Source organism: Argopecten irradians, chromosome 4 (assembly GCF_041381155.1).
Source record: "Argopecten irradians isolate NY chromosome 4, Ai_NY, whole genome shotgun sequence".
NCBI lineage: Eukaryota > Metazoa > Mollusca > Bivalvia > Pectinida > Pectinidae > Argopecten > Argopecten irradians.
The window spans coordinates 11164658-11181965 of record NC_091137.1 but is presented as its reverse complement, the minus strand read 5'-3'; the positions used below and the strand labels follow the sequence as shown (position 1 = coordinate 11181965).

Here is a 17308-nt window from a genome sequence, read left to right as displayed (position 1 = left end):
TTTCCATTGTCGTTGTCTGCTGTGCAAGCAAACGAAAGCAGAGAGGCAGAGAGTGAGACAGCTATTGTGTTCGCTGTAACCATGTCTTTGAGTCATCACTAGGATCCATACTTCATGTGAATGTAAATGCAGACAATAAGTGTTTCATTTTGGACATAATTACCGACGAAATCCTAGAAAAAGGTGAGACCTTTTTACATGTTTGAGGGAGGGTCGTATTTTTTGAGGAACGCGAGTTCACTGCATCATTCCCAGCATCATCACCATGAGAGATGTCTTTGTGTGTTAGGGGAATGGTTCGAACAGCTGACTGGGAAAATCTCGTTCGTTTAGCAGATTGCCTTTGCTGTGTTCAACACATTAACTGAAATGTCAAACGAAATAGATTTACGGTAGGATTAATTTGTTTACTATAGTCTGATAGTTGTTTACATTTTGCTACAGACAACAAGACGTTTAATATCTTCAGAAATCGTAATATTCAGAAGCTTGATTCATCGCCAATCGATTCTTTATTTGTTTGAGATTTGGGGACGTTTTCCAGACATAAATATCTGCATACATAGACACAGCTGTAGACAAATGACAGTATTTGGCTGTCTATAAGAGCCCTGGCCTGCGCAAAGCTAACATTTGTATTGTTTACAAAACAAAGCTAGTAGGCCTATAAGCTGTAATAGCCCTAACGATGGCAATCTAAAAATCAGATCGATCTATCACAAACAGGTTTACATTATACACGATAGATTTTAGTACATGTAGAATATTCTGCAGTCACAATGTTAGAGGAATAGTACATTATACACTGTAGATGTCAAGACACTTTTGAAATATTATGTTGTGTTTGATTGTGAAATAAACGAAGTCAATTGCAATATATATTTATGCATGTAGTTATCATCGGAAGTTCTGCAGGATACAGGTTTAGGAAAACAGATTGGTCACTTGTGCTGACAGCAACGATATTTGTTGGCGGATATGTTATTAATGTAAGAAAGCATACAACAGGATTTATGTATGTGTGTTTTCATGAAGATCTATTATGTTATTTTACTGATTTCTAAAATTGAATGCATTATGACGCATGCATATTTTACACTTAAGATGACAACGATAAAAAATATGCTATGTATTGTCTTGCGATTGTTGTATAATCTTCACACAGTAATTCACACAAACCCTATAAGTCTATACTACACTCCACACTCGATCGTGCCAGTGCATGGTATTGTATAACACATTACAAGCTGGAACAGAGATATATATGTTACACCAATAACCCAAATAATTTTCTGTCTTGAGTGTCCTCCACACTCACACACTTAACAACCACTTGAATTTAGTTCAGTGCTTTATCATTGCATGACAATATAATTTAACCAATCAAAACTTATCAATGTCATCGATTTTTCCTTGTCCAAAAATGCCCTGTGCAGAATCAATTAGTATTTAGTATAATGTTAAATTGCTTTAAAAGCATTTATTCTATCTGGTTAGGTTTCATGCATCCTTTCCTCAGCGTTCCACAGTGTTATGACTCTCGTCTCTGAGCATATCAAATTTGACTTGACATGATAAGTGACATCAAGATTAAGGCAATGTGTCATGCACTGTATGGTGTTGTTTTCTTGTATAGCTGATCATGATGAATTGCAGAAATTAACACTGAAAAACAACCAAAGGACATGTTACAGACTGCTAAAGGTGCTGATGATCTTTGTTCAGAAATCATACATGTTTGAGCGCAATATATCATCAACCCCTGGTACATGATACAAGAGACATCCTGGAATTTGAAGCCATTTGTTATATCCTTAGATCAGTATCATTACACTATTAGCTATGGTTGTCAGTGACCTGTTACGGAAAAATATTGGGTCTGAAATAAACTTTTATTGGCGAGGCAAAGCCTTCGCCTTGCCCGATACAAGTTCATTTTAGACCCATTTTTTGCATTAGGTCACTATCATAATATTAAACTTTGTAACAAATTTATCCCATGGAAGATCCTTTTAATTAAATAACTGCAAACTGTTTTATGTATGGGAACCAAACTAACCACCCAGAATGTAACAAATTCTCATCTCATTGAATGACTCTAATATGTTTTCATGGCCTATTTCTGTGAAAGAATCCTAAATAAGTCTTGTCAATTTCGTATTGGACTATCGCTTTGGAAAGCGGTCATCAGCGTTGTCATTCACATGTTTGGTTTTTATATTTCTGAGTGATGTGTTGCCAAGCGTCACTTGGCCGTCATCTTGTTGCTAATGATGTTAGAGGCAAAGAATCATAACTCTATCTACTAACCTAATACAACTATATCTTGGATAACGCGTGACGTCATTATAACCAATAGGAATACACGATTCTTGTCTGAGGTGGGATAGATATTCATACTGGTAAACTGCATGCATGCATATGCATTGTAAATGCATGTTTCAATTGTACCATTCACTCATGTTTTACAATACAATTTTTCTGTATTGTTATGTACTTAAATTATGAATGAGACTTGAGTCATTTTATTGATTGTCTGATATCTAGATATTCCTACCCAGGTCCTATACATGTACATGTGATGAGAATTGAAAACTCCAAATTGTCAAATCTTTCTATCAGTACTGACAAATTTCTTTTTGAATTTGACCTGTAGTGTAAATCACGAGTTAATCTGTGTTTCCTTTTACATTTAATATTAGTATATAGTCAGTTACTGACCCCCTATAAAGGCATAGAGGGTCAGTAAGATTTATAGGGGGCGAGGGCGTAGCCCGAGCCTCCTATACTTCTTACTGACCCTCTATGCCTTTATAGGGGGTCAGTAACTGACTATATAACGAATTTATCGCATCGAGGACCATTTATTTGTTTCATTAGATCTTTGTTTCCTATTTGTTTTCTCAAGAATCCGATATCAAACCTGAACCATGCTTGCGAAGTATACAACAATCGCCGCATTTTTAAATATTTGGCCTACAGTAGGCCTACGTATTTATTTACATGTATGTATTTCTTTCCGGAATCTGCAAATAACTGTATAAGGAACCTGAAGAACAATACTGAGTAATTCATAAATCAACAATAATTCGACATTCCTAGTGCACAATAGGCCTACCTCAATGCGACATCAGACTTGTTGTATTGAAAGCATCACAAACAAAAGTGACACAAACATCCATCCAACATTTATAGCGGAGACTCATGATCATCTCTGCATTCTCGCTGAGATAATCACTTAAAGTAATGCCGATAAATTAGCTGTAGAGTGAGGGTTGATAGATCTAAAGATACGAACCCCTCCATTTGTTTATGGTCGCAGTCAAGAAAACGCTTGAATTCTTACGTTTGACTTTCACCGCGTCATCAACTTTCAAACTGGCGTAGGGGAAGCAACTCGTATTTAAAAAATGCGTTTCATTTAATTTGAAGTATTAAAACGATTTTAAATGAATTTTACATAAAAGATAATAAGTAAAATATATTTTTACGGTAAAGAAATGGTATATTTAGTTGAAGAGAATGTGTTAAAATTTTGAAGCGAGGGCGACAGCCGCCATATTGCACCATAATAAAATTTACTGACCCCCTATAAAGTGTTAGGGGGTCACCACGTGACGGCTCTGCGCCAATCATTTGGGGACATTTCTGTCCGAGGTGCGATAATGTATGATATCAACATATCCTTTTTAGGCATATAAAGAGAATGACAAGGATACCCTTTGTTTTCTGAAAGTTGTTTCAAATTATACAGACCTGAACCCCAATTTGTCTGAAAATAGTACAAACCCAGAGTTTGTATTAGAACAATTGTAGGTCATATATCATTTGCTTACATGTATACATGTTAAATGAATGCAGGGACTAATTCACGTACCATGTGAAACCTGATACCATTGTTGCGGGACTATTAATTGTACATGTTTCTCTTGGTGATGGAATGACGTCAAAAGATGATATCCCGCGCTAACGTTATTTCAACGAGAAGATTACAACGAGTTTCGTTCCATCACCACTGGAGATACTAGTCCCGCACAAATGTTATTGGGCATCAGGTGCACGTGGTATGTGAATTAGTGCCATTGTATTGTATTGTTATTTTCAATTTCTGCTCAATTGCAAGATGTGAAAATCATTATTAATATAACATTTTACTTTTCTTTAGTTTATGATATGATATTGATAAATCTTAACTTGATATATATTTAATGGCAGACTAGACTACATAATTCATAATTTGTTGTTTGCAGAATTCATTCATTTTCACGTGTGACAGCATTACTGTATTCACACGTTTATGTGTTGCAATGGCTAGGATATACACCAGGATTTAAACAATTAACTTTAACGTAGGGCACAGTAATGATGGATTATAACTAAGTACCTTTTACACATCTTCAAGAAAACTGACATTATATATATTTTTTGAAGCCAGATCTTAATTTTAATCACGATTTTGATATAAGATAGCATCCTGGTATTTAATTATTTACAATAAGACTCCTTACAGCATCACCAGGTATATACACATAACAGACACCCCTCTTTGCACTAGGTGCCTTGAGCGATGCAGCTTAAAAAGGAAGTTCTGATGGAGTATTTAGCAGTGAAGTATGAATTGAAGATAAAGCAGATGTCAAGTGGTTTAGCCTGATGTATAATTCCTGTACTTGTAGGTTTTAGATGTATTGACAATATACCGGCTAGGGTCACACGGTCACAGTGTGAAAGCTACTATTGTTGTAAAGAACACCCTAGCCTACATCAGTGATACTGTACAATAATTGTACCACACACCCCTCCCCACTGTACAATAATTGTACCACACACCCCTCCCCACTGTACAATAATTGTACCACACACCCCTCCCCACTGTACAATAATTGTACCACACACCCCTCCCCACTGTACAATAATTGTACCACACACCCCTCCCCACTGTACAATAATTGTACCACACACCCCTCCCCACTGTACAATAACTGTACCACACACCCCTCCCCACTGTACAATAACTGTACCACACACCCCTCCCCACTGTACAATAATTGTACCACACACCCCTCCCCACTGTACAATAATTGTACCACACACCCCTCCCCACTGTACAATAATTGTACCACACACCCCTCCCCACTGTACAATAATTGTACCACACACCCCTCCCCACTGTACAATAATTGTACCACACACCCCTCCCCACTGTACAACAATTGTACCACACACCCCTCCCCACTGTACAACAATTGTACCACACAACCCTCCCCACTGTACAATAATTGTACCACACACCCCTCCCCACTGTACAATAATTGTACCACACACCCCCTCCCCACTGTACAATAATTGTACCACACACCCCTCCCCACTGTACAATAATTGTACCACACACCCCTCCCCCACTGTACAATGATTGTACCACACAACCCTCCCCACTGTACAATAATTGTACCACACACCCCTCCCCACTGTACAACAATTGTACCACACACCCCTCCCCACTGTACAATAATTGTACCACACACCCCTCCCCACTGTACAATGATTGTACCACACACCCCTCCCCACTGTACAATGATTGTACCACACACCCCTCCCCACTGTACAATAATTGTACCACACACCCCTCCCCAGCGTAGAATTTGGGGGAGGGGTATACTGGAATCAGGCTCACAGTCTCGTCCTTGATGTCTTTCCATCTGGCCATCTGGCCATCTGGCCATTTGTCCATAGAAAAAAGATTGTCCTCTGAAACTAACAAATCAATTTCAATGAAACCTGGCATGGTAGCAATGTTTGGGACCATGTGAATATGTGCATTCAGTTTTCATTTGTCAAAATTTTGGTTGTCATATATTATAACCAGGTCACTATACCCAGGTTTTGCAAAATAGCCAATAACTATTTAGCTTTCGGATCAATATTTTTAACTTCTTGTAACATAAAGAATATATCTATAATTTGACACATCACATACTTCAATAACAGTTATCATAGAAATAAAATGGAGGAACAATTAGTTGCCATAGACTCCAATAAGTGTTAGTGGTGCACGTAGGATATTATATAATTACATGAACTTAGTCATAGGCTTGCAGTTCTGTTCTGGTTAAACAAATTTTTACTACTTAAGAGGTATGAAATGTTTCTGACTTTGTATGTTTTATTTTACTGACCAGCTGTAGAGAAACTGATGCATACACAGCAAAGCTACATGTAGCTTTACAGCAACAAGATACTGTTAATATAAACTACATCTATATCAAATTGCCTTTCTAGCAACATTTTATTTTCTATATTTCTCCAAACACTGCCTATATTGGGGCATATAAACACAGTATTCCAAACAGATATATATATCATAATTTGATTTTGATTAGGTCCTTTTTATGTAAAACATCAACATACCTTGGGTTGGGGAGACATTACATACATTAATCAGCTGGAAGGCAGAGGCTGTACTCAACAAAATTACTACTAGAATATACTGTAACCACTGTTACATATTAGGTTTTAAAAAGGCCATTGTTACTGAAGTTAAGTTTTGGTGATGGATCAAAGTTCAGGTAGGAAGACAAGTACCTTCGGGCTGAAGTTAAAGGTGATATGAGGATATTTCTAACTTTTGTCCCTCCTGATTACTGACAAGTAAACCTGTTTTGTCAGAGCCATTGATGATTTATTATCCTCTCAGCTGTGTGTTACCTTGCTCTAGTCCCTATAGTTAATGGCATTCCGGCTTTACTGTGGGATATAGGTTTTACCTAGGATACAGTCACATTGTACTGGATTGTAAAAAGTTAAAAAACTAGTCTGTAGTATTATGTAGTGTCATTAGAGTGACTTAATGCATATTCAGTTATCAACAGAAAACCTGTCCAGCAGGTTCGAATTATATCTTACCTGCTGCCCTTGGACATATTGCTTTTACCATCGTGGTAAATGGTAATTGCAATTTTCCATGACAATGCCTCCCTTGACAGTACTATAGTGCCTCACTTTGAAGGCTTGTCCTAATTTTGAGTTCTTTCTCTTTAATCCCTTGTCAAAATGTTCAAGGCAAAGTATTGTACACTAAGTAAAATATTTGAACTTTCATAGAGTTGGAGAATATAGTGTATAAGACTTGATTGGAAATCATAGCTCATGATCAACAACAAGTTCCAAGAACAAGCTATTGTGCCAAAGTTTTTAATTTTCAGATGTCTAAGAAGAGGTAACAGGTAACAATCTGAAGCTTCAATAGGAAGTCTATAGATGTGCATGTCTGGTGAAATGATTATAATAAGGTTTTTTTATATGTCTTGATTATTTTCATTCCATGCAATTTCTTACAATGGAGATTTCTAATCAAAGATTATGAATAGTGCTTGAAACCATGTCACAAAGACTCCAAAAGTGTGATTTGAAATGATTTGAAAATGAGATGTTTTGCTTTAGTCAGCCCTTAACAAAATGACAGCAACTAAAAATATCTTGTGTGTCATATTCATGTTAAGCTTGCAGACCATTTGCAAAATTTATACATTTCTGTATATAATCAATGACTGTATGGTATTAGAATTGATGCTGTGAAACATCACAGTATTTCCACCTAATAGTGGGTACTATAAAATATGTCTGTATAATATAATCCACCAAATGCTTTATGAGAACAGACTTTTATGGAGGAAAAAGGATGAGGCATCAATACTTAGCAGTGTTTAATGGTCAGAGATCTCTGTATTGGGATTTTTTTTTCAATTTTATATTATTTAAGCTTAATGAGTGAATGTGTTCATGATGGTACAAAAAAAAACCCAACTAAATTTTATATGATAACAGCGTGTATGTATTGACATGGAAGTATGTGATGGATATTCAGGCAGAAGGTCAAAGGTCACTGTCACTATTTCTAGATTCTAAACACAAGGCTTTCATGCTAGTATAAATGGATGAGTCAGTCAAGTTAAAAATGAATACATTTACAAGTTTGAAAGTAAAAGTTCAAGATCACAATTAACAAAAATGGTTATTTAGTTTAAACTTCTATCCCTCTTTGAAAAGTGTTTGCTTGGGGCTGCATTCATGTTCGACAGACCTAAAAACAGGGTTTTTTCTGTGTGATTACCGATTTATGCAGGTGACACATCAACTTAGGAGGAATTAAGGCCTTTATATCTGTGCAGAGTATTTGGTTATAAATGCCTGTAAGAATTATCATCAAATTGAAATAATCACTCAAATAATAAAGACTTTCAAATTCAAGGCAATTCAAACCTCCATAAAAGTAGCCTCGATACTGGTCTTGATACAATGTAACATGCTTCATGATTATATTTTAGCATGCTTCACTACTTATAATGCCTGATTGTTTTGGCCCTTGGTTATGTTTTAAGACAATATGGAAATGAACAGTTCTTGGTGTGAAAGTTGTTGCCTCCAGGTTTTGATCTCTGGTCTAATGAGGTCGGATGTCCTTGAAGCTTTGACATGACATGACGGTATTGGTTGCATGTCACCATTGTAGCATGACAATCACCATTACATGTAATATACTCCGTCACTGCCTCTCAGGACACCTTCTCCATGTGCTTTAGTCTTTTACTAGATTCTGATAGCTCTGCCTATAACAAAATATATGAATCATCAGTTTGTGTTTTCCCAGATATCATCTCTGCATGTTCACCTAGATAGCTGTGGCATTGACTCACATCAGGGGAACTGCTACAACATCCATGTTGGTTTGGGTTCTGAATCACTTCATATAGGATAGCGTATGGACCACACACCATACTTCATTCCCTTCTTTTAATTTTGACCACTCTAATAACTTGTCTGTCATTGTACATTGTCTATCATTCCTTTTAACAAGATTTTAATTGCAACTTCATCTCAATTCATATGAAAAGCTGAAGATGACGGACCTATAGTATGATAGGACAAAGAGTATCACAATTGTTCAAATGAATGACCTTGACATTCTAAAATAAAACAACTTCACTTAGCAAGTTAACATTAACAGACTTGATAGATATTGGCCATGGGCTAACAACAGTATATCATATTTGGATGACAGGTTATCAAGATTAAAAAAATGACCTTGACCTTTATTCTTGATTTAAACCTTGTATCGGAAAGCTAAGTTGCAGTAGTGTGATGTCAAATGTATAAATAGATTGAAAAAAATGTAGTTACAACTTGATTGTTTATACTGATATCATACACTACTGGTAATATTAAAAAAATAACAACATCAAAGACATATGTAACCATATAAAGTATTTAATTTGATATTGGAACTGTATTTGATGAGAAAGTCTTCTCTGTGACAATTGAACTTTGTTGGTATTACAGGTTTCATTATCTCCAATTGTACTGTAATCTGCATTGAAAATCTTATTGAAGTTCAACCTGCCACAGGCCTTTGTGAAACAATGGGAGAATGATTTCTGGTGCTCTACATATGGCAGCTTTCCTATTGTTCCCTGTGGATTGGGGTTGAGGAGGGAGAGAGGTCTAAACATTTTCATATCAGCCTCTCTATAATTTCTGCACAATATACTATTTGTAAGCTTTCTTACTTCACTTTCTTCTCTTATTACTGAACATTTATACTTTTGTATTCGTTCGTATATTCACTCTTTTTACTGAACATTTATACTTTTGTCTTTGTTCGTATATTCACTCTATTTACTGAACATTTATACTTTTGTCTTTGTTCGTATATTCACTCTTTTTACTGAACATTTATACTTTTGTCTTTGTTCGTATATTCACTCTTTTTACTGAACATTTATACTTTTGTATTTGTTACGTATATTCACTCTATATACTGAACATTTATACTTTTGTCTTTGTTCGTATATTCACTCTATATACTGAACATTTATACTTTTGTCTTTGTTCGTATATTCACTCTATTTACTGAACATTTATACTTTTGTCTTTGTTTGTATATTCACTCTATTTACTGAACATTTATACTTTTGTCTTTGTTCGTATATTCACTCTATATACTGAACATTTATACTTTTGTCTTTGTTTCGTATATTCACTCTATATACTGAACATTTATACTTTTGTCTTTGTTCGTATATTCACTCTCTATTTATCTGAACATTTATACTTTTGTCTTTGTTCGTATATTCACTCTTTTACTGAACATTTATACTTTTGTCTTTGTTCGTATATTCACTCTATATACTGAACATTTATACTTTTGTCTTTGTTCGTATATTCACTCTATTTACTGAACATTTATACTTTTGTCTTTGTTCGTATATTCACTCTATTTACTGAACATTTATACTTTTGTCTTTGTTCGTATATTCACTCTATTTACTGAACATTTATACTTTTGTCTTTGTTCGTATATTCACTCTATTTACTGAACATTTATACTTTTGTCTTTGTTCGTATATTCACTCTTTTTACTGAACATTTATACTTTTGTCTTTGTTCGTATATTCACTCTATTTACTGAACATTTATACTTTTGTCTTTGTTCGTATATTCACTCTATTTACTGAACATTTATACTTTTGTCTTTGTTCGTATATTCACTCTTTTTACTGAACATTTATACTTTTGTCTTTGTTCGTATATTCACTCTTTTTACTGAACATTTATACTTTTGTCTTTGTTCGTATATTCACTCTTTTTACTGAACATTTATACTTTTGAACATTTATACTTTTGTCTTTGTACATAAATTCACACTGGTGATCATGGTGTTTGGTGTAAATGTGTAATTGTGGCAAAATTTGAGTAGTCAGAATTTTCATATTTAATCTATTTCAGCATCAAAGGAAGGGTTTTTTCTGGAGGCTATATATCATTCTCCTTTGTTATTTCTCAGGAGAACTTCATATTTGCATCATTACCTTCACTGTCAGCTAGGTTAGTGTATTACAAGTTGTCAAGGCTATATCTATTAACCCAAAGTGTCCTGCAGAAAACCATCAGCCTGTTAACAAAACCTGGCATTTACCACCGCGCATTTGTTTGGAACTTGCTGCTGTCCTATATATTAAAAGTAGAGAAAATAGCAATGTGATGCAAACACTATCTCTCATCTTTATTGGACCGAAACAATTATTTATTTTGTTCCGGTTCGTTCCTATTGACCATAATGATATTTAATTAGACTTTAAATATTTCTTAATTATGTTGTTTTGCGATACTACAAATTTATGAGATATTGAGAACTAGGGTACTCTGTCCAACAATCAGTGTGTAATTTTAAACTCCTATAATTTCATTATCTGTGCATTATGATTCTTTTTATAGAACTTCACATTTGGGCAGGAATAGTAATTTACTGATGAGTTGAATGTTGTGCTTGTTCACTTCCAACAGTGCAATGTTGCATCAATAGAGAGACTCCTATAATGCTTCAATAGAGAGACTCCTGTAATGCTTGTTTAGCTTTTGACATCACATCAACTGTGAAAGATTTCTTTCTGTAAAATAATCTGTACACTATCTGTTATAGTCTGCAGGATTATTTAGATTCAGATGATATAGGTTATTCATTTATGATTTTATATCACTTTCATGATTTGTTTTCAATTGCATTTACAATATTCTAATCTCTGTTATAACTTGCATTCATAAATTGTTACAATATTTGTTTTGTTCATCTATCTTCATTTTCTTTATCTTAAGTACTTACTTTTCAAACAATGATTTACTGTATTTCTGCTTATAACCAGAAGAATAAGCTTTTTATGATGGTTGTTGGTTTTGTTTAAAGTGTTAAACGTTGTGTAATACATTTGAGTAAATAGAAAAGGGAAGATATTTAACATGAATTATTTGTTGTACTTCTGTCAGGTTTTATCCTGATCTTATGCAATCAATCTTGGGGAATTCTCAGTAGATTTAGATGATCATAAAGTATGTGAATACATACATTTACACTGTCATGTCTTTGAATTATAGGATTGGAAACAGTAAATTTCTTACAACCAGTAATTATAAAGGTGTTATGGCCAACTTTTTGGCCGTGGTATTCAAACAGTCCAGGAGCAGTAGGCAATGAGGAAGTTTTACATTTGAATATTACTTTCAGCATATATATAGATCAGGAAGTTATGTGGTATATGCTGGCACACTTAATGATTTTTCCCAATCATATCTGGATCAGAATGGAATAATGACCTTAGTACTGTATATCATATATTTCATCATAATTGTATTTGTTGAAAGAAGTTAATAAAAAGAAAACCTAATTGGGTCTTGTGAAGCAAAAGTAATTATTTTCTTTTGCGTATTGCATGGTCAGATCTGAATTATTAAATTAATATGGGTAGTAATATATACCAGTATAGCGATTATGAAAATTCTGATAATTTTCTTTGCAAACACTTCACATTAATCTAGTGAAGGACACGTTAGTCATGATCATGTTTAGGTAATTTATGCTGGATATATATATTTGCCTTATTTAGGCTATTGGCTGTTAAAGGGTAAACAAACAAAACAAAATGCTGTTAAGGGCATGACAGATTCTGACTTTCCATAATGATCAGAAATGATTCCCTATTATTTATGCTATTGAGGAAAGTAATTGAGAATTTGAGAATAAAAAAATGAGATTGAATTTGGTTATTAGCTCTTGCATTTTCTCAGAATTCAATAATATTTTCAGCTCATATATACATAGTATTATCTTTTCAAAATTTATATCTGAAAAAGCCTCTTTTTTAAATGATTTTCAGACTATTGATAGGCTATATAACAACATGAAGTCTCAATCACACATAAAACATATCTTATCCTATTCCCGGACATGATTAAGTAGATTTACTAAGTACAATAAGGCCCAATGACTTTAATCTATTTGATAGCCTACAGAATTGACATTGTAGTAGAGGTCAGAGATATGTGTATTAAAACCGAATTTATGTATTCATCTCAGTAATAATGAAATGTTACCAGGTAACTGTATATTTAAGCATTGAAAGTTATGAAACGAGCTAGCTCTACATGTTGAATTTACCTCTGTCCAGTTTGCATTCATATTGGCTATGAATGCCAACTAAAAGACAATGCTTATATTTACATTTTATAACAATTTCATGAGGAAACCCCAAGAGTTTTTTCGTCTATAATCAATAAATAATTTATTATTGGCAAAGGCGGAACATGCAGCCATTTGAACAACTGTCTTCTGTGATCGCTGGCACGACAATGATAATGACATCATAATAAGAATGGCAGTTCATAGATTGATGAATACCAACTGCCCTTGGTAAGGTTATATCGTGAGACTGCAATGAAAATATAAATATAGGTTCATATATACCAAAATAGATTTAATTGTCACAGAAAGTTAGTTTTGACGTTTGGAAGTATAAAGATCCTGATTCTATGATCTCTCAAAATGTCCACAGCAAGCAACCAGTAGGCGATCTTTTGGAATTGAAAAAAGTTGGCATTGCATCGGAAGACAAAATGCATGTTATGTCTTATATAACTAAAATATATATAATTTAAAATTGAAAATGCGGCCCAACAATAAAAATAGCGAGTTTTAAGTATACTTACCGTAATAGTTTATGAAGCTAAGCTGCTTGAAATAGGAAGTTAGAAATTTAAATATAAAAATCAAATCTCTTATCAATTGGATTTATTCATGAGATTGTGTTTGTACGATTATGATATACAGACATGTTAGGTGTATGTAGTGGTATATTACTGTGTGTCTGTTACAAGTCAATCAATATGAATGAGCCATTTGGTGTGAGTAACATGTAAAAAAATCTTCTTTCATTATTTTTTTTCAGAATGGATTAATCATGTGTGGGCTATTGGATTAAAATGAGGATCATCCAAGGGAAATAACTCTTCATTGGTGGGGAATGACCCACCATGACGACATCATGTCATCCAACAAAGAAAAGGGGAGACAAACCAAGTCACGCTACTATAACATGACATATCACTGTAAGTAACTCTTGCTTAACTTAACAATGAATCAGCATGAGCCATTGTCACTTTCAAAATTTATAAAAGCTATAAAATAAAATTGGCTAACTGTCATATCTTTATTAACATACGTGTGTGATGAAGGTTTGTATTTCATTTGGATTGACTTGTAAGTGATCTGTGATATTGTATATAATTACATCATATTTATCCAACACCACAGTTTCTGCATCACCAAACCACCAGTTTCTGATCATGCTTCATTGCATCGGCCAGCCATGTTGGTCAGGGGAAATAATTATTACCAATTACTTAAACTTAAATATTTCAAAGATGATACATCAGTTAATGCACCTCTCTGCAATCCAATATACTTTTTGGTATATGTGATAGATAGTAGCATTTATCACCCGTTAAAAGGTATTGAAGAGACATTATGATATTCTTTTGCAGGCATGCATTATTTTGCACATGGAAATTATATGTTGTTTTGGCTATATCTGCATATGATATCTAGGTACCAGGGACTAATAAGTACACAGGTCTTATATATAATCTTTTTAGAGCGTGCACATAGAGATTGAACAGTGTTTTGATTGCGTTAAAGGTGGTATGAACGCAATGGGATACAGACATATTCAATGTAGCGCGTTAGCGCTACATGTAGAATATGTCTGTATCCCATTGCGTTCATACCACCTTTAACGCAATCAAAACACTGTTCAATCTATATATTTACATAAATAAGTCTATTTTTACATGATCGTGATCAAATTTAAAGCGATGTTGGTTGCTAAGCTGAAAAACTATGGTAGTCAGGATGACCGAAGATATAGTTCCAATTGTTAAAGCTGCAGGTTGGTTTGAAATATAACAATGACAGCTTTCAATTATTTTTAAAATATGGTTTCTTTTTTCAATTTATTATATATCAATAATGTCTACTTCGAATAAAAATTGAGATATCCGAGGCGGAACGACTACTGGTATGTATTGTTGTCAGGGTAGTGATGCGGTACGAAGTGGAGCGAGCCGCCTTTTTTTATTTTCAACCAAGGAAAGTACAGTGCTATGGCCTATTGGTGGTATGACCGCTGAGCTGCTGAATGTTTGTCATGTATGTATTGGTCTACGAACGCGATATAGACCAAATTCTTCATAGTCATGATTTTACAGTACGGAGGATAGACAAGTGTTTGCATGATGCAAAGATGGGGGGTAAAGCTGATGATACTGTTTCGGATAGGTTACAATCCTGTACATGACGTTTTTACCTATCGTTCGCTTAGATGCTCCCAGAATTATTCTCCAACAATCAGATGTTCTGTATATTTAGGCGAGATGAGTGACCGTACACACATACTGACGTAACTATGAAATTTCCCCAACATTCCTGAGGAAATCCACCCTATAGCCCCGACCAGCGTTTCATTTTGTTGTTTATTACGCTACAATGCTTGAACACATCTTTTGTTTTGATGTCAAGTACATATTTAATTGGATCTAATAGAAAACTCTTTATTGTTAATTTGAAGTCCGTTAACTTATGACGCAAAATCTTATCGAGGCGTGAACTAGAAATAGTCTGAACCTGTACTGCGTTTGTATTCATACGTCATTGCGATTACGCTAATTTGAACGCAACTCCCCTCCCGTTGACTCTATATGGGCCATATAGCCTTAAGTCTGACCTGCTCAAAATCATGACATGGTGAATTTTGTAAGTGTACTGATTGTATATAACTTCAACTTTTGGCAAAATGTAAGGCAAAATACACAATGCTATTCTGCACATCTGGACCAATAATTTATATATAATGGTCAATTAGACACGTTTAACAGCTAATTAGATATGAACATTATTGGGTGGAGAGGGATAAGACTATCTGACTCCTTTCATCTTCTACTTGTCAGGTCAATATGGTGCAGATGTTAAGAGAGCAGGGGTCGAAGGTCAAGGTCATACATTAATGTAGACAAGATAAAGCATCTTAATGACCAGCATCAACTAGTTATTGTAAAGTGTGGTTATAGAACACCTGTATAACAATTACTCTGTATTAATTCAGGGCTTTATCTAGGCACTCTTTGGGGCCGATAATGGGCCCCATTCCCAATGGAAATTATTTCAAATTTAAGCAAATTCCAAAAAAAATACAGTTTACTCCTTGAAATTTTCTTCCAAATTTGCCAATTTCTTTCCCAAAATAAGGTAAAAAAAACCCATCCCAATTAAGTGAAAAAAACACCTATAATTGTACTAAATTAAACCAATCAAATCAAACCAATGGGAATAGTTCATGTACCATGTGATACCTGATAACGTGAGGGACTAGACCAATCAAATCAAACCAATGGGAATAGTTCATGTACCATGTGATACCTAATAACATGAGGGACTATACCAATCAAATAAATCCAATTGGAATAGTTCATGTACCATGTGATACCTGATAACGTGAGGGACTAGACCAATCAAATCAAACCAATGGGAATAGTTCATGTACCATGTGATACCTGATAACGTGAGGGACTAGGCCAATCAAATCAAACCAATGGGAATAGTTCATGTACCATGTGATACCTGATAACGTGAGGGACTAGACCAATCAAATCAAACCAATGGGAATAGTTCATGTACCATGTGATACCTGATAACGTGAGGGACTAGGCCAATCAAATCAAACCAATTGGAATAGTTCATGTACCATGTGATACCTAATAACGTGAGGGACTAGACCAATCAAATAAATCCAATGGGAATAGTTCATGTACCATGTGATACCTGATAACGTGAGGGACTAGACCAATCAAATCAAACCAATGGGAATAGTTCATGTACCATGTGATACCTGATAAGGTGAGGGACTAGACCAATCAAATCAAACCAATTGGAATAGTTCATGTACCATGTGATACCTAATAACGTGAGGGACTAGACCAATCAAATCAAACCAATGGGAATAGTTCATGTACCATGTGATACCTGATAAGGTGAGGGACTAGACCAATCAAATCAAACCAATGGTAATAGTTCATGTACCATGTGATACCTGATAAGGTGAGGGACTAGACCAATCAAATCAAACCAATGGGAATAGTTCATGTACCATGTGATACCTGATAACGTGAGGGACTAGGCCAATCAAATCAAACCAATTGGAATAGTTCATGTACCATGTGATACCTAATAACGTGAGGGACTAGACCAATCAAATCAAACCAATGGTAATAGTTCATGTACCATGTGATACCTAATAACGTGCGAGACTAGGCCAATCAAATCAAACCAATGGGAATAGTTCATGTACCATGTGATACCTGATAACGTGAGGGACTAGGCCAATCAAATCAAACCAATGGGAATAGTTCATGTACCATGTGATACCTGATA

General features: G+C 34.7%; 1 protein-coding gene across 4 annotated transcripts in view; it reads left to right on the top strand.

Moving 5' to 3' along the window:
* The window catches only part of LOC138320587 (N-chimaerin-like), an 81702-nt gene continuing 64394 nt past the window's right edge, over positions 1-17308 (top strand). For 3 of the 4 annotated variants that reach the window (XR_011208215.1, XM_069263665.1, XM_069263663.1), the window contains exons 1-2: positions 1-183; positions 13773-13932. Coding sequence is in view for 3 of the 4 variants with exons in the window: in XM_069263665.1 (XP_069119766.1) it covers positions 13848-13932 (85 nt within the window). In the remaining variant the exon portion in view is untranslated. Of the gene's footprint in view, positions 184-13557; positions 13666-13772; positions 13933-17308 lie in introns of those variants that run through there. The other variant, XM_069263664.1, reaches the window with a different exon arrangement.